This window comes from Ascidiella aspersa, chromosome 4, assembly GCF_963924565.1.
Source record: "Ascidiella aspersa chromosome 4, kaAscAspe10.2, whole genome shotgun sequence".
NCBI lineage: Eukaryota > Metazoa > Chordata > Ascidiacea > Phlebobranchia > Ascidiidae > Ascidiella > Ascidiella aspersa.
In genome coordinates this window covers 4,686,287-4,709,526 of record NC_139450.1, presented here as the reverse complement: position 1 = coordinate 4,709,526, position 23,240 = coordinate 4,686,287, and the positions used below count along the sequence as shown (strand labels likewise).

Sequence of the window (23,240 nt, the reverse complement as noted above, 5' to 3'; positions counted from 1 at the left end):
AAAATTCTTTTTTTTCCTGATTTATATTTTTTTTTTATTTACATTAAAGCAATAAGGGTAATCTTTTGCCAGTTGTATACAAGTCATTTAAAGAAATCTGATTATTTGCAACATATAGCAAGTTACTTATTTAGATTTAAAATTGCAAAGTCATTTGTCCAAAGTTGGGTTAAGTCATTTAAAAACAGTGTTTGAGTGCACTCACGCAATTCTGTAACAGAAACTAGTTGTAGGAATGCAACCTTACAGTCTTAAGTATAGATTGCGACTTCCGTGTTGTTTTTACGTCAATACCTTGACTTGAAGTTACCTAGAGCAATTGACTTGGAAGTGACTTTGAATTTTGCAAAAGACAAGGTTTTAACATTCCTTTAGTTTGAAGCAACAGAATTATTTTTCCGGATACATTAAGCAAATTTCCAGGATCATGTAACATATTTCATGTATTAACAACAAAAATGATCAAAAAAGCATCTTAACAATATATCTTGAACATCGCACAAAGTGCATTAACAATTTATTAATTGCCATACAATAATATAAATAGAAAACAAATATTTTTTATACTATTTAAGACAGCGAATAGGCTAGGAGGGGACAAATACACGTTTTAATCAAATTATAAGATATAGTGCCACAATAAAATACAATATCGGTAAATATAGACAGAAAATAAACTTCTTACTTCACACAAGGTTAGAAGGCGTAAATTAACTCCCATCCTATTTAGAGCTTTAAATGTTATGATTAGGATGTCCGATACCTGACATTTTATTCTAATATGAAACCAGATATTTTGAACAATGTATCACAATCTGGTATTAAATGAAGTCATTATTATGGTCCTTTTTCAAAATTGTTGGGTTAAAATTTGCTGGGTGTTAAAAGTTTAATACTCCAGTGATCAGTGTGTTATTATTTTATTTTGAATAAACTTACATTCACGAATTAAAGCCTAAATTTCTTTATTACTTTGGTATCAGATAAGGACAAGTACCGACACTACCACAAGGCATCAGGTATCGGCTAAATGTGTGTGATTTGGGACTCAATTTCCTCAGAACTTCCGGCAGTTAGTCAAAGCATTGTTTTCCATGACAGTAGGTTGGCTAACTGATACGAAGGTTTACAGTTGTATAATAAAGACCGTTTTTGGAAAAAAAAACTATCGGACATTTCACGAAAACATGAGTCGCAATCTTTTTTCGCATTTATTAAGCAATGAAAGCATTGAATGGCCAAACTTAATGTAATGCTCAATCTTCATCGTGGATTCAAACGAAAGGTTTTGTTACTTTATTGGTTTGCTTCTGACAGTGTTTTAAAATAATTTAGTCTATTCTGTGTTAACTGAAATAATCTGGCCAAATGATTTCGCATTCGCAAAAACATATCAAGTCACCTTATAAATTGACCTAAATAACAAAAAATGCAAACATTGATAAATTAAACAAGTGAAAATCGTAGTGGTCCTGGATTGTAATTTAAAACAAGCCTAAAAAATATATTTGGACGGATTTGACTGCTGTGATTTTTTTTAGATTATGTTTTTCTATGTTTATTTTACAGGAAATTAAATCAAGGGCATTTAGGAACATATACAGTCACATTTTACATCCTGGATATGGCTGGTGGTACAAATGGAACATTTAACGCTATAAGATGCGTCAATGACTAATAATCTCGTAACCCAAAAGACTAAAAGGGCAGAAAATGAAAGGAAGAACTCGGCAAACTCTGTCTGCAATTACAAACAGTTTAACAAATGGAAGCTACTCAGTGAAATCACATATTCGCAACCTTCAAAGAAACTCAATCCAAATGCAGAGTATCGAAGAACATTAAAATTAATGAAAGTTTTATTTGAAACTATCGAACAAAGTTGTATTTCCAACATGTGTAACTCTTACAATATCCTATTATGTCTGTCGTATAACTGTTATTTTGTGCGTATGTAAAGGAAAACAAAACAATAGTTTGAAAAGGATTATATATTTGCTTCAAAAGAATGTTGTTCATTTGCTTGTTCAGGACCTCTAGGTGGTTTATCATTGTAATCCAAATAATGAAGGCATTTAGACAAAAATTATATTTAACAAGAATCAGTTTTTTCAATTGACTTTTAAAACTCAATTTTTTTAACCTCCAAAAAACTCACTGCAGACTTATCTCAAAACAGAAAAAAATATGAGTTTTTCAAACCAGCATCAGTTCTTTAAGCGTCCTGCTCGTGTTTTTTCGCACCAAGGTCTCTCATCGTTGTATTCCTTCATCAGCTGACCTTCGTCCCTGACCTCTGGAACCTTGTCGGTGACCTTGGCGAGCTGACCGGTTGCCTCCGAACCCGAATTGCATTGTTGTTCGCTGCGCTTCAAATCTGCCTTTGCAATATCAACTAAACACACAAACGGGTCAACCGGCACTTTAGTGTCCACTTTGTCCATGGGTGGCGCTGTTTCGTTGCCTAGCGACCTTTCCACGTTGTCAAGGTCAACGGGGTCATCGAATTGGCGACTTTCCATCGCCTCCTGGTGTTCAGTGATGACATGGTGGTGGTGATCAGACAGATTTTCCTCCCCGGATGAGGAATCAGTGTCGGAAGATGAGCTGCTACTGCTAAAGCTGTGACGCTTTGGTTCACTTTGCTCCGCAAGAGAGGCTTCTTGTAGTTTGATGGCAGCCTTTTTTTGAGCTGCAAAATTAGAAGAATTTTTTTTAAAGGTTTAACAGCTTGAATTAAAAACTTCTGAACAGTTTCTATTAAGCTAAGGAAATTTCCCGCAGACAATTAAATATAAAAAAAAGATTCTTGCTTTTGTATCAAATGGTTTTGTATAAAACACTCTTAACATCAGTTTCTATTAGCATTCAATTTTTTTTAAATGCTGGACTGAAAACAACAAAAACAAATTGTTTTTTGGGCTGCAAGATTACAAGAAATTTGTATTTAACGCCTTGGTTTTAAAAGTATTTGAGAACATCTTCTAATACCATTCAAAATTTTGAGACACTTAAAAAATACATCGCTAACATCAAAAATTTTTTGCAGGAAATATGAGGAGTTGAGGACATCGGAGTTTGTCATGTTCATGTTAAACTGTATGCATAAAGTATAGATTGAAACTCTAATTTGGTTTGGTGCATAAAGTATAGATTGAACTCTAAGTAATGCACAAGGGAGCTGTACCAGAGTTTTCAGACAATTTTATGAAAAACCTCAAAAACATTCAGACTTTTCAAATAATAAGTAGATCTTTGAGATCTACAATTGGACCGCTCTATGTTTTTTCAATATAATTCAAAACACTATGAATGTCAATACAATAAAAAAAATTCAATTGCACTTTCAACAACATGCTTACCATTCATCTTGGTACAGCGAAAAACTTTAGAGAAAAATTAAATCAGTTTACTAATTAGACATTTTTGTGCAGGCAAGGCTAAATGGATCCTTTCCTGTCCATAGGCGATGCTTGACTGGACCGACACTAACTGTGGCCAGGCAAAATAATATTGTTTTGTACTCACTAGGGATATCTGATACTTAATATTTTATTCAGAAACCAACATCCGACATTTTGGACAAAAAGTATCGTGGTTCAATCCAATACTAAGCGACATCATTACTGTGCTCAAAAATACAAACTAGATGAAAAAGTTCAGAGGTATTTTTCACATCTATGGCCCCAACTTGTTTTAGCATTAAGATGTTTAGTTACTTCCAGGTGTTAAACCTTCCCTATTTTGATAAAAATTACCTTTAAAAGTAGAATGGCTGCTTTGGATTGCAAACTATGGCTGAAATTCCTATATTAATTTAGTATCGGACAATAGTATTTAACAATTACCAATACTATCACTTAAATTCTTACCTTGCATGTCAATAAGTTGCTGCTTAAGCCTCTGTTTTTCGCTGTAGGCTGCTTCAAGCAAACATTCAGTGTTTCGCAAACTTGCAGCCGCCTCATCCAAGGACTTGACAATTGATTTGCTCATCTCGCTGGAAAACAAGTATATAAATAGTTGGTTTAGAGATGCTACTTCTAATGATTAAGGTGCCTTTAGTCAAAACCACGGATCTAGATAAAGGCCAAACAACATCTTTTAAATTGTTAGATAATGCCTCTTTCGACTTTTATCATGTGCCATTATATTTCACTATTTTCATGATGGGTCGTGTTTTTTAAATTGAATGGAAGTTAATCATAATATTTTCTTAAAAATATTTTTGGTATAAAGATGATTAAAAAAATTATTTTAGGTTGTTAGTATACAGCACTAATTACAGTAATTATCAAAATAAAATACATAACAAAACTTTCGTAAAGTCAGCAAGCTGTTTAACAGCAATTCAAATTATCACTCCAAATAACGATTTTCCACCTTCACAGTAGATTTACCATGATTTACTTCATGGGCTACTTATCACTCTACAATAATAGGCCGGTGCTATGCAACTGGAAGTAACTAATGACTTGACTAGCAATTAAGTCATTACAAAATGACTTCTTTTCAAAATTGACATTTAAACACCCACCTTGTGGTTTCAGTAAGCCTTGGTGCATGACTGTTATTGTTAGAACTTGAAGGCTGCAGCTTTGCATAGGCGGACAAAGCTTGGGGCGACAACTGACGCTGGTGGATGGCAGGGTACGGCTTGTAGGCTCCGCAGCTTATTGCCTTCAAGTTGACAATCTCCACTTCTGTGGCAATAAACTTCCTGTAGAAGGTGAAGTTTGGTTAAAATTAAAAATCTTGTATAAGTAATGTGTAGACTAAAGGTTATCAAACTTTGTTGAATCGCGGGACACTAAAAAAATCTTACATATTTCACAGCACACTTTTTTACATATTTTACAGCACACAGAACACAATAGAGTAATTTTACAATTGCCCTTAACACACAACAAACTACATGTAAATGTCTTAATATTAATTTGCGTGTTTAAGGCGAAGTGCTTGCGTGTACACTGTACATACTATATACCCAATAATAGGTAATATAGATACTCTATATTCCGAAATTACAAAAGTTTTTCGGTACACTTAGCAATCTCTTAAAGAACATTAGTTTGTCGGAGCACACAGTTTGGGAATCACTAGTGTAAAGCTACATATTTTAACTTGGTCAATAGTCATATTTGGAGCTTGATAACAAAAAGGTCGTGTAGATCGACATCATCTTGATTAAGACGTTTAGATACGAGATTCAGTTTCACATAAACTGATGATGATACTAGTGCATATCAAAACTTATTTATTAAGATAATGTTGATTTACTTGACCTTTTTGTCTTTGAAATTCATTATCAAGCTACATTACAGATCCATGCATAGTGTACCCAAGTCATATTTGTCTTACTTTAATACTGAAAACATTTGTACAACTGTGCTTCATCAGGTCAGAGTATAAGTAAGACTGGTTAAAACAAACAAAGTAATTGCGTGTGCAGGGTAAAAATGGTCCAACTACAACTATTTCAACTTTAAAATCTAACCAAAATTTACATGTCTTGTGGCAACTATCATAATTAACAAATTTATAATGATATTTATCCCCCTTTTACAAATATAAATTACAACAAAATTTATTAAATAAAGCATTAATGAAAACATACCACCTTTTAAAAATCATGACAGGATTTTTAAATAGCAAATTAAAACAAACATGCTGTCTGATCCTCCTATGGTTCCTTAACTTTTGCATTACAAACCAAACAGTGATACAACATTACAAATCACACAGTGGTAAAGCCATAACTCATCAAGAAGTTACCCGCTTTGATAAGAGAAGGCGGCAAACTGCCAAGAGTAGTTTGACTGAGTTTCAATCCAGTTTTCCTGAATCAAAATGGTGACGGCGTGTGCTCCACAACCACCACTTTGCTCAATTGATCTCACCAACTTGCGGTGGAGAGACTGTGGAAAAAATATTAATAAAACATTGTTAATGTGTCCGATTTCAGTGAGGTTTGTCCTTAAAAGACATATTAGAATTTTAGAATGAAAGGTTGATTGAATCATAATGGACTGATTTGGTTGGTGTGTAATAGGCATCCATTATAGTTTTTAAAAGAAAGACTTAATCAAGAGCCGGTTTTACCAACTTTTTACACAAAGAATAAGGAAAGTCTTAGGACTGCAAGTCACAGGCCGATTTATTGTAAGAATTGACAATGGTGGACCGGATAAAAAATTGGATTTATCTCATTTGACTTAATTGTTACCGACAGAAGAAAAGATATAAGAAATATTTATCAAAAAAATTTACAGAGCGAAAGAATTAAACCGATGGGTCTAATCTAGCCCGCAGGCCGTAGTTTGGTCACCCCTGATCTAGAGCTTCAGAAACTTCTAAGTCTGCAAACACTTTGAATAAACTATAACTCATCACATCATGTTTGACAGTGATAAACCTAACATTTTTTGTTGTCAAATCGGGCATGTAAATGTGTAACTCTTTTTGCATAATACTACATTTGTACATAGAAAATTACAATTCATCCAGAAGCAAGCAATAATGAAATCACAGATGATTTTGTTTTACATCTAAACTTAATTGCGGTAATAAAATGCTTGCAAATATTTTTTTTTTTAAATGCAGCAATTGATTATGATTTTCAGATTTAAATAACATTACTAATCAAAACATAAAAATAAAATTGGTAAAATTTACAACACATAATCAAAAAGTTTGAGAACCACTGGTTTACATATATTTCATCTTAAAAAATACCTAGTTTTGGTTTAATATAGGAGCAGGCGGAAATATTTTTTACATACCTTTTCTCTCACTGTGAGGGAAAAGCCAGATCTTCTACAGAACTTATATCTTCCAAGAATGGAAGAAGAGTGTCTGGGAATCTTGCGACTGTCGCTATTGAAAGAATTATTGGAGGTAGGTGCATCTTGCAAGTTGTAAATTGCTGTAAATGCAAAAAGAATAGTTACCACCTACAACACAAATATATTACAAGTTATTTTATTTGTGCATTTTATTTTTCGGTTTATCGTTTCTTCCAAAATGTAAAAAAAATTATTATAGTTGAAAATGAGGGTCAGCCTGAATTAATGAACTTTGTATATTTTTTATGCTAAATAAGGTGCCTAAAATTAAATTAAATCATTGATAACTAAATCTGGGATATATACTTAAATCTAATTCTGCCTGAATTAAGAAAATTAGTTTAGAAACTGTGGCAACAACTTACACAAGACATCTTCCGTTACAGTCGTGACATGAGAATCAGTGATCTGTTGTAAGGATTCAGAAGCAAATTCTCCACAAAGCAATCCTTCAGTTTGTCCGTTAGATTTGCTTGCTTCGTACAAAAGCATCGCCATACACGGCGAAGTAATTTTGACCTTCATGTTAAACTGCAAAACACCCGGAAATTTTTATACAAATTTATTTAATTACTATTCTAACGTTCCACTCAAACAAAAATTTAATCAACTGCACTGATTCTGATTAAGCCGCAACTGTCAATCACATTTTAAATTAACAGTTTAAAAGTTTTCAGGCTATGACTACTAACCTGTAATTAACTAATTCTAGTATAACACAAAGTGGGGCGCTGGTCTAGAATCCTACCACATTGTTGAAATAATTCTTAAGCAATGCTCAATATGTGGGTTAGGGTGTCGGTTAGTGTTTGGGTGAGGGTGGGTCAAGTATTATTATTTAATACTATTATTTGACTCACCCACACCCAAACGCTAACCGGCACCCTAACCCAAATAATGTTCGTTGTGGTAGGATTCTAGACGAGCGCCCAAAGTGGCATTACTTACGTTTAAAACTATTCAATTGCTTCAAAATTTGTTGAGAAATCTTTTAATTAATTAAATTAAAAAAATAAAATTTGGTTTTCTACAGATTCAAAAACGTCAAACTTCCATGAGAATAAAAGACCTTTTCTTGGGTACACAATAAATTATGAATCTTTTTTAAAACACTTTGAAAAAATATCTTGCAAATTGCATTTATAATTCCGGTTTCCGGGTGTAACAAAATTGACACATTCCAACCACTTCAATGGTACTAAATGCAAACTTTCCCCAAACCAGTTGCAAAATCAATCATGCATGACTCAATTCTTGCTTACTTGACGTATTTAGGTTTTGTAATGTATACTGTTTTTTATTCACACTCATTCGTGCAAAATATTAGCAGATCAACTGTGGAGTTGTTTACTTTTGTTTCTATGTTAAGTAATATAAACCCAAATTTCGATTATTTAAATATTCTTTCGCAGCTAATTTGGCCAGCACAAATCCACATGACTACATGGTTAGCATATCGAAACCGTCGTAATCAATTTATTCGATTCTAGGCGAAATTCCCAATTTTGCATGGGCCTAATTGCGCATTTAAAAGTTTAATGTTTTTCAAAATATTAGTAGTCCGTGTGCCGCACCACTGGAAGTCAGGTTTTTAAAGACTTTATGGTGCATTTAAGAGTTTTACTACATGGTCTACGTTGTAGGCGAGTCCCGAATCCGATGTGAGCATGTGCAGTTTAAACTTAAAAGTTTTGGCCGGAGTCGACTCGACTTCCCAGTTCCCACCCTTAAATTATACAACGAAAATCGTAAACGAAATCGATTTTAAGCAAACTAGTCCAAAATGAGATATTCAGCAAAATGCTATAGTCAAAGTCATGTCGTTTTGTCGAAAAGCTAATATTTTAAGCGGGGGCGGATCCAAGGGTGGACACGTGGCCGAAGTAACACCTCTTCAACCAAAAGCTTTAACAAACTCAACGAACAATGTGGTGCTCTTAAAATTATTTCTTTTAACGCCACGTTTTGACGTAACTTCGTGACATCGTCTCTGAAAATTCATGCTGCCCTCAAACAAAAATCGTACAGTAAACCACACGGCTTAATTTTTATATGCGCAACAACCGGACATTTATTTCCAAAACTGCTGTAAATTTATTAAAACATTGTCGTTGTAGTTTAAACTTGAAAGCCATAAACACAGTCTGGCAAAAAATGTTCTTAGGAAGCAGTTCAAATTTTGTCGATATCAAAATATAAAATTACATTTGTTTTATTTTACAGTTTTTTGTAGCCTTCAGGTATCTTTTAACAATGAAACCAACCAAAACTGTTGTGTTACGTTTTGGTAAACACGGCGAATCATTGCTATTTAAAACTTGACAATACAAGCAGATTTAACCAGTACCGGTATCGGTAAAAAGTTTTAAAAGCACTATCGACTCACTAGCCTGGTGACTGATCCTACAGATCATGTGTATTGTTACAACCCTATTAAACATCACTTTTTTATATTTATGAAAACACTTCAAATCTACATATAGCCTCATATTTAAAGTCTTTCCAATAAAAAAATTGCTTAACAGCTACATTTAAACGCACGCCAAAAACAAAAAAGTAAACAATTATTTGCGCAACTTTTTCAGTTCGTTTGAGTTAACAAGCCATATTTTCTTGTTTTTAATGAACAATACAATAGAAAGCCATGGGAAGCACCCCTTAAAACCCGCTGTATAAAAAAATGAACTTGTACTGGAAGCATCCGCTAGATTACTAACAGTTAGGAAAGGTTAACAACCTAGGCTTGAACACTTTTTAATTTTGTTTTGTGGTCCTAAGTACAAAAGGACGTCGATTTTTCATTCATTTTCGAAAGTTTTCAGGATTTGTTCCGAAAATTCTAAATGAATCCAATTTGAGTGGTAATTATTGTATAAAAAAAACAAATTGTATTACCCTTCTATATTATCTAAAATTCTAATTTTCATGTTTTAATCACACATTGGGTCAGCAGTACATTTTAAACTTGGCTTTTTAGAGGCTGTAAAGTCACTAGCAAGTTTGCAAGTATCATAACCACAACTGCTAAGTAAATTAGCTTGATTTAACCTAATGATGTGGTTTAATTTTTATAGGAGTGTAATGTGACCAATAACAACTCTGTCGTTTTTTAACTGTTAATGTACAAAAAAATAGCTCTTCAAGATGGACGACTCACCTTTCAGGTTCACATTTTTACCCAAACAACTCCCATCTCTGTGCAACAAGGAATTTAAGACATTTTTAGAAAAATGGTATGTGATTAGAGCATAATAGTGGGAGGTTGTATTAAGACGTAGTAAGAAAACCAAAGCCCATAAAGTAGGTATCAGATGTTGAAAACAATAAAGAGTTACTTGAAACGTTCAAAGTGACACCAGCAATCTGTTCAAGTAGCCTTCTTCTGGTGTCACACTGGAGAGGAAATATAAATGCCAGCTGTGTTTTTTTATTAATCTTTTTAAATATTAATGTACTACTTCATCTGCCTAACTCACTTTCACCTAAGTTAAGTTAAAATAAGCTATGCCACTTCTCCCAAGAGATTAAAGTCAGGCAATTTATGTCTTGTTTAAAAATATAGATATATGTTAGATATTACCCCTTTGAAACATATGATAAAATAGCCCCAATAAAAGATAATAACAACTGAAATTTTTTTCCTAAACCCAATCATTCCATAACTTGTACTAATTTCCAACAACATGAACAACCTTGTGTTTCAGGTACTTACTGGATCGTTTAAAAGCGTGGACCTTTAGCTTTGACAGGGCCTTTCCATATCATTTAAAGGAAACGTTTGTCAAGGTAATTTTGTACAACATTTATAAAGTTATTTTATTTGTCATTTTAGTTGATTTCAATTATTTAGGACTTCTTTACCGACTCCAATGTGCTTAAAAGTATCCAAGTTATGGGATTTAGTGGTTCTTGGGGAATGATGGGTGAGTAAAAAAAATATTGTTTTTTGTTGTGTTCCTTTTATGTAGCTATTTAAATATATTTTTAATAGGTTAGTGATTAATGGGCCAGTCAAAGACATTACAATAATCAATGACTTAACTTGCTAATTGTTGCTTATGGCCTTGACTTGAAATGTGTTTTGCAAATAACATAGACATTTTAAATTAATTTTTGCAATACTGTTACGAGGTGTTAGTGTGTATTTTAAGGTGAATACAATAAAAAAGGATACAATTTCTGAAAATGTGGTTGCTCAGCTCTAAAATTATTCTTTTTGGCCCTTTTACTTGAAAAAGTAAGAGTTTATTTTACACCTTTAAATGTAGTGTAACAGACGTCCATAACTTTCTGAAATATTGACAATGTATTGTAATGAAATGACATCAAGCTACTGGGTAAACATGGTTGTAAGGTGCTCTATTAGGAACATGAGATGACACATTGACTTAAAAAACAAAACCAAATAGATTTGCGTTGTTTTATTTAATGCAATATTTAGAACTTTCATTTGGTGTTCCGAAAAATTATTTAAATGTAAAAAAAGTTGAAAACCACTGGTAAGCAGAACTGATTTTATTTTTGTATTTTTTCAATAAACAAAGATCCACCCAAAAACTTTGACATCGAGGAAGTGAACTGTACAACTGTTTCAATGGGATTTTTCGACAAACTAAAAGCAGAAGGAATTGTGAGAGAAAATGGAAACATTTGCAAATGCTTTGATGAAATGTTTGAAGGCATCACCATTTCAGACGAACTAAGAAAGGTAAGTTTTGCTTTACCTTGAAGGTAAAGTAGAAGTTATATCATATCTTCTTACTGAAGATTTGAAACACTTAAGGTGACACATATCGATTTAATTATTTTTTGTCCAAGTGTATAAATATATTAATCTAATAACTTTTAAATTCTTATAAACAGATTTTAATTTAACTATTTTTTGTAAACCCCTATTTAACTAATTTTAAAATTGCTTCTAATTGAAGATTTAGATAGCTTTAGTAGGCACGTTTTGATTTACCTTTTGAAAATTTTACAGATGCTATTGATGGAGGATTCAGATAACTTTGAGTGTTACAGTGACGAGGAACGCTCTGAGCTACTTTTCCGACTCTTTTCTCATCTAGTTGTTGGCGGGCCGATCTGCCAATACGAGGACAACATCCAGCCATACTTCGATGTCACCAAATCACTCTACAAAGACTTAGTCAGGTACTGATACTTAAAAACATTAATTGAAACGCTTGTAGCCATTTTTGTCATGTTCTAAACCTCAAAACCTAATAGCACTGTTTAACATACATTTTTACTTTTGTTTTAAAACCACTTGTTGAAAAACCTGTTCTTTTTAAATGACAAGTCATGAACAGACATTTCTATCTTGTTATAACAGCATGTGTATTTAAATTTACCAAAGCGATCATCAAAAAAGTCGCAATGTGTATTATAACAAAGCGTAATGAACATCTTCATAACTTTTTTTTTTTTTTTTTTTTTTGCTAATCTAAACAATAATACTTTTTAGCGTTCAAAAAAAGCCTGAAACAAATGAACTTGTCGTAGTATCAAAGGTGTACAAGATAACTGGAAAGGTAATTAAAATCAATTTTTATATGTTTTCTAGTAGATTGGTTTCTCTTAAACGATTTCTGTTTCCTAGCTATCTTATTCCTTCTCAACACCAGATTATTTTGTAAACGTTTTTAGTTTTCAAATGCCTATAGTAGATTGTTTTTCTTATTCTTGTTTCATGTCTTTATTTCTTCTCAACACCAGATTATTTTGCAAACATTTTAAATACTTATTTAGGATGTTAAAAATGAATTACCATTTATTAAAACGTTTACAAAAACTTCTGCAAAGTCTACGGTATTCATTTGACATCATACCTACGACCTTCATTCATTATAATTGTCCAAAATCATGGAATAAATTTTTAATAATTTTGTCCTTGAAACCTGAATCATTTTGGAACTATTTAACTTTTTTATGATTTCACTTATTTATCTATTACTACTTTTCATGCACAAAAAATGAAAAATATGTCAAATATTACTTTTCTTTGAAAAGTCTATTTAAGTTTTGTTGTTAAGGTTGGCAATGAAAGTTGATATTTTGTAAAATATCTGTTCTGCCAACTATGTGCTGACAGATATTTATAACTCCATCACTAATTTTACGTAGAGTGAATAAGCACATGGCAAAGTTGACAAAGCGTTTAAACCCAGTCTATTTCAGATTCTGTTTTTCGTTTGTGGATTTTTTAGGCAACGAAAACCATGTATTTATAAGACTATGTGTGTCTTACATGCACATGATTGTGCCTCAAATGACTGTTTTTATTTATATTACTCTACTGTATGACACATTAAGTATTAAAAAATTAATATTGTACATCTATATTTATTCCATGGCGAACATAGTTATTAACTGTTTGTTTTTTTGTTCCCTCTGTAGGATGGAGATGGAAAATTGGTTTACCCAAGTTTAGAAGAACACGAACAGAACTTTGCTTACTTGATTGTAAACCCCGTGAAAAGGCACGTTATTTTACTTTACCATTGCTGGGGAAGAGGTCTATGGTAGACACAAAGTATAACAAACCGTTATCATATGTCATTATTACTATGCTTCATAGTGCAAAATTGATAAACTTGAACTGTTCTAATGTATTTTTTCTAGGTTATTAGTCCTAAATTGGCTTCAGCGTTGATAAGTTTGTTTACCTCCAGTTGTTCATTTACAATTTTTTGATAAATTTACCTTCAATAGTAAAAGAGCTGCGGTTGTCATGGCTGAAATTGCTATATTAATTTGGTATCAGACCAGCACCGATTGTACGCTAGTATTAGCAAACATCAATAACACCACATGGCATCAGCTTCGATCCTATATTATTGTAAATCCCTGGTCTATGGTGATAACTAGCTGCTGGAAGTTTGGTCGAATTAAAGAAACATCATGGGTCTTATACGATTATAAACAAAAATTTGATTGAAACAGGGGTTTGGTGTTAACGTTAATCCATTGTAGAGTTTTTTACATTGCAAATTCCTTTGATAAAGCTTTTCTTGTAAAGTCTATTTTCTTCTAAATATAAGTAACTCCTTAAACTTGAGATGTTTTTAAAGTTTGGTGGATAACAAGATAAATCGGTCTTAAGAGTTTTCTGTCACACAACTTCAAAACACGTTTTCTTTCCTCTTTTTTGAAAATTTTTCATGCTCCAATCACCCACTTTGTTTGTTTTGTTATGTTTATTCGAGTAATAAAATTTTATAAACAGTAGTTTGCAATTACGGAAAGAAAGAAAACTGCAACTTGTTGATATGTAAGCAAAAACGGTCTCTTTTTCAGCATACAAAAACTAGATTACAAACAGTTAGAATATTTGCAAAAAAAAAAAAATTTAGATGTACAGTATCAGTGTTGTGTTGACTCAAGGCAATGTATTCTTTTGAAAAAATGACTTGACTTGGACTAATGTTATTTGACTTAAGTGCTAAAATTAAATAGGTTTTCGGCGACAAATTATTAGTTTACCGTTTTATGTCAATAACTTGTCTTGAAGTTGACTTGCTCTCATAATGACCTGACTGAGACTTACATTGAATTAAGTCGTTTCCAAAATCTCTTGTGCATATAATAATAAAAAGCTTTTACAAGAAAAATGTAAAAAAATAAGTGACAGGCATTTTAACACGGTAGAATAAAAATATTGGCCAACAAAAATAAAGAATCTTATTTTTTAGCATACAATGCAATCTTGACTCATTGGAATCAGCAAATTTACCGGAGATGGGACTTGAAACTCTGGTTGTTTTAAACAGACTCTGTAGCCCTAATCACCAGGCAGTGGTTTAAAACAATGTATAAATTTTCAAAACAAGGAATGATGGTACCGTACCACGTTCTAAGTTACCAACCCTACATCACCAGACATACCCTAACCTTTAATATACCTCCAAGTACATTTCTGCTAAAAATAAAAAAATGTGCATAGCAGTAACAACCTCACACCAGCGAGACAAGCTTATCTTTAATATCCACCAGTAGGTTTAACAACCAACTTAATAGGCTGTTTAATGTCTCTGGCATGTGCGTAACGGCGTGGTAGCCGCTCTCATAGAAGTACTGCACCCCGTTTTGTGACACGTTTAGTAAATAATTCCTGACATTGTCCAACCATTCCCAAAAGGTTGCATCGCCGACTGAAGCAGCTAAAAAAATAAAAAAGATTTACTTTTGACTATTTTCAGAACAAATGTATACATGTTTAAAATGTTTAAAGCTTAACCAGTGAATCACCAATTAAATGGTTGTTTCCTAAATTCAATATTATTGATTTATGGCAGTGGCTCTCAGACTATTTCTGGTGATAGCTTTGGCATAATTTTAAATTAAAAACAAGGAATTATAGAAATTGAAAAACATTTTTTAACGTTACAAGCCATTTCAGTATAGGACACAATAGGAGATAATTCCTTTAAATAAATTTTTTTGCGATACTAAGAAATTTGCGATACTAGTGTTCTATAATGCTTTTATAATCAGAATGGGCATTGTAACTCAACTACAATTTTGGACTTGTGACACACACTGCGAAAAGTGTTGTATCACAAAATGATCCCAACTTGTGCAGTTTTCTCGTAACCATGAGTTTAATACAAATGTCAGGAGACAATAATATCTGAAAGCGTGTATTACTGCTAATTGAGTTTCGATATGAAACGGAATTATTGTGAGTCGCCCTTGAAAAATTAAAATGACGCACAACCACAGTTTGAGAATTAAAAATTATTTTTTTTGTAATCTCCGCTGGGATATGTAATTTTAAAAATTGCAATACTTATCAGTTTTTCTGTGTTAAGTCTCTGTATATATTTCACAATTTTTTGCCAGTCAGAAGCAATCTTTTCTTTATATGAAGGTATTTAAATACTGATTTAAAATTGTTTCTAAAAACTCCCTTTTTTAAGCCTTTTTAATGGTTAGATTTTTTATGCCAGAAGCCTGATACTGTGTGGCAATATGAGGTTTAGATTTGTGTTATAACTTTCACACAAAAACCTGACACTGCACTATACTAATAAAAAAATATTCAAATGTTAAACTTTAAAATTTAGGTTACCTTTAATGTACATCCATATTGTGTTGATAGCCAGTATTGGGTCATGAAGGCTGAATAACGAGTCGGAAAGCCAATAACCCATTGTTAGTGGAACGTAACCGCGCCCGTAGATCAAAATAGTCGTCTTGCTTGACAGTTTAACCACAGAAGAATCTCCCATGCGAAAAACTGTATTTTCACCTGAAAATCAAAAAAACAAAAGTTAATGGCGGTGTTATGTCAATATTTGTTAATATCGGATCAGATTCAATACCCAATGGCAAGTAATATTATCTATATCTACCAATACTATGATGAGATCAGTGCCTATATAATACCATCAGATTTCAACCACGATTTACAATCTAATACAGCAATTTTCATCTCAAAAGTAAAAATTATGAAAAAATAGAAGGTTAGAAACTGGCTATTAGCAAAATCCGAGTGTGGTAATAACGCTTGGCAACTAGTAAAAAACGAGTTTTATTTAGATATCCTTTACTGTTTTTGCTTGTTATAGAAAAATAAAATGCTTCTTCAATAATTTGCCATTGTAATGCAATTAAAAAAAGTCTAACTAAAAACACGATCTGAGAACATAAACTAGTATGATTATACCAGATTAAAACATTAGAAAATCATTTGTAAAATTAACAAGACACTACTAACTAATTTTGCTCATTACAAACAAGTAGAAATTATTTATTTGATAAATAACTTTAAATGTCACAAAGTTCACTGCAAAAAATTAGAAGTAATGCCTTGACAAGTTTGCTACCTACACCTTGGTCATAAAATAATAGCTTTTTATTGTTTGGTCATAACATAAAACACTGAAAAATATTAAGGTTCAGCCGTTAAAAATACAATAAAACCAACTCAACCTTCAGCTAGAGATTTTGCACTTCTTAAATTGCTCGAAGAATATGTCATTCCACCTTTAAGTACTGTTGCAGAGATGTTCATGAGGTGACGTCCTTTGAAAAATGGTAATTAAGAAAAAATATACTCTTATACACTTTATATTTTAAAAAAACATATTTATCTATAAAAAGGCTTGAACACATGGTAAGCTGGAAAAGCTAATATTTTTAACCTGTATGGTAGCAGCTTGCGTTTGCTAAAGATAGATTTTGGAAAACACTTTCTTACCAGTGTTTCCAGAAGTTTCGACTTCAGCATGATACAACACAAGTATTTCACGCAAGGAAGCGTACAGGATAGAAACAGACCCTTGCAGACCACCTGAAGATACATTTTTCAAGTTAGTTAGACAGACAGCAATAAAATATAAAGTTTACATTGAAAATTGATGCAAAAGCAATACCTTTTTGTAGGGTAACTAGCATTTAACAACAGACCAGTTATTTTGCGAAAGGTACACACTGTCAAGAGATTTTTGAAATAAGTTTTTGTTTCAAATAAATGTGTGTTTTGCACCTAAATTTTAATGCAATGTTAGCATTGAACATTTCAAGTTCGCAAAAAAACATTAGTTGCACACATGCAAATGTAACACTGCACAGCAGAAATTTTGCCCTAAATTATATGAAATGCAGATTTGGCTACAGACATACCAGGTTGAAAAGTTAGGCCTGTGCTGCGATTTATGGGTTTTTCCCTGTGTAGTTGCACTTTCAGTTGTAGCGGTTTCATAGAAAATCGTTGTAAAATGGGTTCAGCAGTAAAAAATTGTTCAAACATGCAAAACTACCGTTGCTCTTAGGGTTTTCTGTATATAGTACTTTATTTTCAGAAATAACGATATTATAGCTGCGCAAATTTTAGCAGAAACTTTACGACAGTTACCTAATTTTAGGCTACATAAACATTTCCCTAGCACAATAACCAAAGTGTTCAATCTGTCAAACTTGGACAAAATTTTTCTTGTCTAACAGCATTTAAAAATAACACGCAAAAGTTTTTTTTTAAGATTTAGGACATCAGAAACAATTTCATAGTACAACGGTTAAGAAAAACTTTTCTCAAAAAAAAAAGTAAAAAAACAAATATATATATCTTTGACAGCAACCTGTGTTAGATTGTATCCATTCTTCATTCCTCAAAATGCTCCTGGGATATTCTCTTCCAAAATTTTCCCTTAAATGCCTTGATGAATACTTGTAACCTGCAACATAATTATATAACTTGTTGTTTGTTACGTCTAGGCATTTTGTATTAAGACTTACATTTTTTTTGTTAAATTAATTGAAAGAGCAACTGTGCACTCAAGTTAAATCACTGACTGGCCTAGTTTATTGCATTAGGTTTAGCTCAAACTTCGTTTTTGCTTTTTATATATTTTTCTAAAGTAGTTTAATTAAATTTATCAACATTAATCTGTGAAATAATATCAGGTCAAGGCCAATAGGCACTTTTTAAGGCTATTCAACAACCTCATCAAGTTATATAATTGAGTTAAGGTAATTCAAATGAGTTTTACTAAATCATACAAATAATGCAAAACAGGAATACTGTTCTACGAGTTTAAAGTAAGAAAAAATGAGTTTATTCTAATGAAATTGAGTCATTGCCTACACAAAAAGTCACAGCATTTGTCCTAATGACTTGGCTCTAAGCATTTTGCCAAAAAAAATGTAAACAAGGCAATTTACGGCGCTGGTCTACAATCCTACAACAATTATTAAATTAACGCACAATATTTGGGTTAGGGTGCGAGTTAGCCTTTGGGTGTGGGTGGGTCAAGTATGGTTATATTCATTATTTAATAATAATGCTTGACCAATCCTAACCCAAACGCTAACCCCGCACCCTAACCCAAATAATGTGCGTTGTAGTAGGATTCTTAACCAGCGCCCAATTTATTTCATAGTAACTTGATTTGGGCCACCGATTTATTGGATTTAAGTCATTTAGTCAGTGTTACAACCATGACTGCGGAGTCGGGTTTGATGAAATAATTCAATGAAAAACTTACCGGAATACTGAAATGCTGTATATTTAACAAACTTCACCTTCAAGGCGTAAGTCATATCAGGAACACCGACATAATAATGGAGCATGAACGACCCAACTAGAGCAAAAAAGATTACGCGTTTAAAACCCATTTCTGCAAAGTTTTGCTGCAATAATACCTCCCACTGATTTTATTATCACACTTATGGGAAAATGCTCCATTTAATTTAAAAGCCATTTTGTGTCCAATCAGGTGAAATCTTTTTAATCGTTTAATACTTTAAAATAACTTTTTCCAATAGTATTATTCAAAGAGATTATAACATAATCTCTTTGGTATTATTTGTTCATTTTTATTTGCAAAATAAACACAATTTTTTTTTTTCGGGTAAATTAAATAAATTTAACAACGAAAAGATTCTACTTTGTACTAATATACTTTTGCGAAAATATTCGATACAGGAAAAAGAATAAAGTATTCTCTATGTGTGGCTAAGTCTGTTCGGGCCTGTGGTCTACTCATATACATGACCAATATGTAGAGAGATTTGCCCCTTTAATAATTGGAATTACTAAGGGATTTGACGTTCAATATTAATCCCAACATCCTGTGCAAAGTTTTTTTTTTAGTTTACTAAATATTTCCAGTAGGCCTAAGTTTTGTGCCAATCACTTTTATGCTTTAATAAATAGGGCCACAAATTTACCTAGGGTTGTTTTAGGTTCGGGAAAAGCAGAATGGTAAGCTAAAAAAGCATTTTGCCGGAAAACCAAGTTTACACGGAGCCCTGGTTTTGTTATTTTACCGAACAACAACCAGTTCTGCTGAACAGCTAATCCAGAGCACCTGACAATTTCTTTATTATCGAAACCAGCGCGAAAACAACCCATTTATCTCACTACAAGTCCTTCTGATCGATTTTAATTGGAGAGCGTTTTAAATGTCATGTCGTGCTTCGATTTTGCCGAGTCACACCAAAAGTGCATACAGGGACGCCGGAGAGGGGGGGCGGGGGGGACAAGCGCCCCTCCTGCCCTTTGCTAAGGGGGCGAGGGGGGGGCAAAAGTGCCCTTTTCATGAAAAGAAACATTTTTGGTACCATTTTAAGCCAATCTAGAGGGCGTGGCCGCAAACATTTTTCCGGGGGGGTTGCCCTTACCAAAAAAGTCGCCCCCCTTGCCCTGAAATCGCTCCGGCGTCCCTGAGTGCATATCGATTTCGCAGTTGTTATTTTACGCGCTAATCTCACCCGGAGAGTTACGTATTGCCATTTCAGAGGTCGTGACCTTGCAGCATTTAAGGGCACTTGCCTTTTAAGAGGCGTTAACTGCGTGTGTAAGCATTTCTAGAACATTCGCGCTTTGTTTTTAACAACATTGCGACATACAACAACACGCGACGTAAATACCGAATTATTTGCACTCAAAACTCTGAGAAGAAATGGTGTATTCTTATAAATGCTAGTATTAATATGCAAACAAATATTTGACTTTGTGTTACATACCGGTAGTCTTTTTTTTCCACATTACTTTGCCCTATTTTTTATTCCATTGACTTTATGGCGTTATGTGTATGTGACGATTGTGACGTCCATTTTACTGGTTGCATCTTTGTCAGTTGCAGGTTGTGGCTTGGGCAGTGCACCACTTTGCTGGAACACTATAGTTTGAGTTGTCACTTTCTTGTACTTGTTGGTTTACATTTGGTCGTGTTTTTCGCTACTGAAGTTCCTCATATGGGAATGGAATATTTTTATCTTTTGCATTCGTAACAATCTGATTTTCAGTTTCTAATTTTATTACTTGTCTTAACCTTGAAGTTAAGGTCATTAATTGTTCGAAGTCACGTTCGCCAGTTTAATGCATTTACAATATTCTCTTTAACCTTACAATCAGAGCAATTAGAAAGATCATTGTGCAAGATATGACCAATTGGTCATTATCCACATTCTCATTAGATTTCAATGCCCTTCTTATCCTATAGTTACTCCAAATATTCTAATTTATAACGTGTGACTCTGTTCTAGAAAATAATTCAGGCATCAATGTTTTTCTAGACAAAAAATCGATATCACCTTATGGCATATGCGAACAAAAACAACCACACAGACGGCCAATAATGAATCGTACAACACCAAGGACGTAAACAAGACCGGACTCTGACCCTGAGAATTTAACATTTGCAGATATTGCCAACAACGAACCTCTGATTGACACATCCGCCGTAAGCATAGTTCAGACACAAGCATAGCACTCGTGGCTATTTAAGGCAATAGTGACTAGTCGCGACCAATTTATTTCCGTCACAAGAAAAACAAGCTGCAATTGGCGGTTCCATAAGCGACGCAGTTATAATTAGACCTTTCGGGCCTTAAGTAATGTCAAAGGCAAAAACAATCTTCCTTAACTAAAATTTGTGAAACTCGAACACCACACCAATAAATGCTTTTTTCAATTGTGAATATCCCATTATTTACCATATTTCGGGGTGATCCAAGATTGTTAGTATATTTTACGAGGAATATTCGCTTTTTTTTTATATGAGTAGACCTTTAAGGGGCATATTGACTGTAACTTTATGACATTGTTCAAGCGAAACCACAAAGGTTGTAAAAAAGATCCAAAACAACTTTATTCAACAAAAGCAGAATACTATAGTTACGCAAAAAGCATCGTCAGTTCTGCTAATATTCTTAATTCGAATGAATCTTTCTGACATTACGTTTGGACGTAACTTTACGTCACGTTTCAGTGTCATTAGTTGCATTATCCCTAAATATGTTTTGATGCACCCCCCTAAACAAAAATCCTGGAACCGCCACTGATCCCGACCTGGAATTTTGTTAGTAAGTTTTTTGCGGGTTGCACACAACCTATGAACTTCTGTGTTAATCTTGGTTTATTTTTTTGTTAAGTTTGTTAAACTTTTGTTATTTTTTTAACACTTGAAATCTGATGATAGGGCAGGATTTAAAGCACATTTGAGATATGTGATTTATACATCAAAGCATAAAGTTTATTGAATCTTACAGTCATTAAAAGAAGTTGTCGTTTGACGAATAAGAAATATCGTCGATCCAATAGGGCAAATGGATTGCAGATCGATTTCGAGATATGCTCATCGGAAGTGTTTAAGAGGACTTGCTTAATCGTCGCAAAATCGTTGTCGCTTATCCACCCTGAACTGTCAACTATACGTACAGAATGCCAACTATAAGCAATCTGGTCGCCAGCGCGTTAACTTTTGCCTTAGCTTTTCCAGAAAAACCCTATTTTTACAGCAAACATTAAAATGTCGTTGCTTTAAACTAATATTTAGTTTACTAAAGCAACGCCCTATTATTGCAAGTGCAAAAATTACAAGCTTCAGGAAATTCAGGAATACCGTGACGGGGCAAAGTAAAATGTGTCGCAACGCCACATGTTTATGACACCTAGTGACGTCATACCTTTGATCGCGGCATCATTGCTGACTTTCAGTCACAAGTCTCGTGACCGGTTTAAAACTAACGCAAAACAAAACACAGCGAAATTGATGGAGGCGCTTATAAGGATTTATCAGGTGTGCGGGGAATTCTACCCGGGTTTTTTCTCTTACGTGGATAAAATCTTGGTGCAATCAACGCGAGGAAAGTGCAATTAATTATCTCTCGACCGATGATGTAAGGCTTGCCTCAACTGAAACCCAGCGCGGCAAGGAAATTGCATTGGCAGTAAGTAAGCGCGGGATTTTTCTATCTTCGCATAGTTTAGAGGTCACTAAACTATACCCGCAGAGTTAACTCTACTGGCTCTCGGTATATTCTCAGTATATTATTTCCTTGAATAAGATAAAGTAAAGACAATTAATATTTTCGGATGCAATTTCCAACAAAATTTCAACGAAATTTTAAAGTGAACGGCAATTTATTGAAGCCGATACAGTTTTGTTGCATAATATAATAATTTATGTTTCTTTCGTTTGACCACCATAATCGAGTTAATAAAGTTCAATAAGAAATTTTATATCCTGTTCGCCATTCTCAGGCCTTACAGTTATGCACAAAAAAGCTTTGTAAAACATTCTGTGTGTTACAAACGTTTAACAGCCACACCTGAAAACTATAAATGTAATGTGAATGGAAAGAAATATTGCACTTTGGGTTCAAAATGTGTCCGAATCTAAGCCGACACAAACTCATACTGATTGGTACCAAATGACGTCATTCCTGTGGTAAACAGGAAAAAATTATCAAATTGAAAAGTAAAGATTTCGCTAGTGAATGAGTCACCTCAATTATTGATAGGCTAGTCCAAGAAAAAAATACCTTTCAGTGTGAAAACACTCAGTTAGATCGCAAAACCATTGCTAAATTGTTTCATTTAATTTGTATTGGATCGGCACCGATACTTTTCTAATATCGGACGAATATCGCTGTTACCACTTG

At 33.3% G+C, this 23,240-nt stretch overlaps 3 protein-coding genes across 3 annotated transcripts; 1 reads left to right on the top strand and 2 right to left on the bottom strand.

Moving 5' to 3' along the window:
• Positions 1-2,114: 2,114 nt before the first annotated feature.
• Positions 2,115-7,383, bottom strand: LOC146146758 (uncharacterized). Its single transcript, XM_083387521.1, has 6 exons — positions 7,211-7,383; positions 6,783-6,925; positions 5,776-5,918; positions 4,538-4,720; positions 3,873-4,000; positions 2,115-2,692 (listed from the first exon to the last, which is right to left on the bottom strand). The coding sequence occupies exons 1-6, from the start codon at positions 7,368-7,370 to the stop codon at positions 2,208-2,210; spliced, it is 1,242 nt and encodes a 413-aa protein (XP_083243647.1). The 5' UTR covers positions 7,371-7,383; the 3' UTR covers positions 2,115-2,207.
• Positions 7,384-9,937: 2,554 nt separating this feature from the next.
• LOC146146757 (cilia- and flagella-associated protein 300-like) lies at positions 9,938-13,809 on the top strand. The gene is made up of 7 exons (XM_083387491.1): positions 9,938-10,078; positions 10,550-10,631; positions 10,696-10,768; positions 11,390-11,553; positions 11,827-11,999; positions 12,313-12,379; positions 13,245-13,809. Exons 1-7 carry the CDS (start codon positions 9,990-9,992, stop codon positions 13,371-13,373), a joined length of 777 nt encoding a protein of 258 aa, XP_083243617.1. The 5' UTR covers positions 9,938-9,989; the 3' UTR covers positions 13,374-13,809.
• A 748-nt stretch (positions 13,810-14,557) lies between these two features.
• Positions 14,558-18,974, bottom strand: LOC146146756 (sigma non-opioid intracellular receptor 1-like). Its single transcript, XM_083387786.1, has 6 exons — positions 18,836-18,974; positions 17,930-18,025; positions 17,050-17,142; positions 16,782-16,874; positions 15,919-16,098; positions 14,558-15,007 (listed from the first exon to the last, which is right to left on the bottom strand). The coding sequence occupies exons 1-6, from the start codon at positions 18,963-18,965 to the stop codon at positions 14,802-14,804; spliced, it is 798 nt and encodes a 265-aa protein (XP_083243912.1). The 5' UTR covers positions 18,966-18,974; the 3' UTR covers positions 14,558-14,801.
• Positions 18,975-23,240: the final 4,266 nt, after the last annotated feature.

Bases quoted from the DNA above. Each gene is read 5' to 3' on its own strand.
- LOC146146757 (XM_083387491.1), top strand. From the start codon at position 9,990: ATGGACGACTCACCTTTCAGGTTCACATTTTTACCCAAACAACTCCCA. The intron at 10,079-10,549 runs GTATGTGATTAG...CTTGTGTTTCAG, and splicing joins AAGACATTTTTAGAAAAATG to GTACTTACTGGATCGTTTAA. The intron at 12,000-12,312 runs GTACTGATACTT...AATACTTTTTAG, and splicing joins CTCTACAAAGACTTAGTCAG to CGTTCAAAAAAAGCCTGAAA.
- LOC146146756 (XM_083387786.1), bottom strand. From the start codon at position 18,965: ATGGGTTTTAAACGCGTAATCTTTTTTGCTCTAGTTGGGTCGTTCATG. The intron at 16,875-17,049 runs GTAAGAAAGTGT...CATTTTTCAAAG, and splicing joins CGAAACTTCTGGAAACACTG to GACGTCACCTCATGAACATC. The intron at 15,008-15,918 runs GTAACCTAAATT...TTATTTTTTTAG, and splicing joins AATATGGATGTACATTAAAG to CTGCTTCAGTCGGCGATGCA.
- LOC146146758 (XM_083387521.1), bottom strand. From the start codon at position 7,370: ATGAAGGTCAAAATTACTTCGCCGTGTATGGCGATGCTTTTGTACGAA. The intron at 4,721-5,775 runs GTAACTTCTTGA...CACCTTCTACAG, and splicing joins GCCTTCTCTTATCAAAGCGG to GAAGTTTATTGCCACAGAAG. The intron at 2,693-3,872 runs GTAAGAATTTAA...CTAATTTTGCAG, and splicing joins GCAACTTATTGACATGCAAG to CTCAAAAAAAGGCTGCCATC.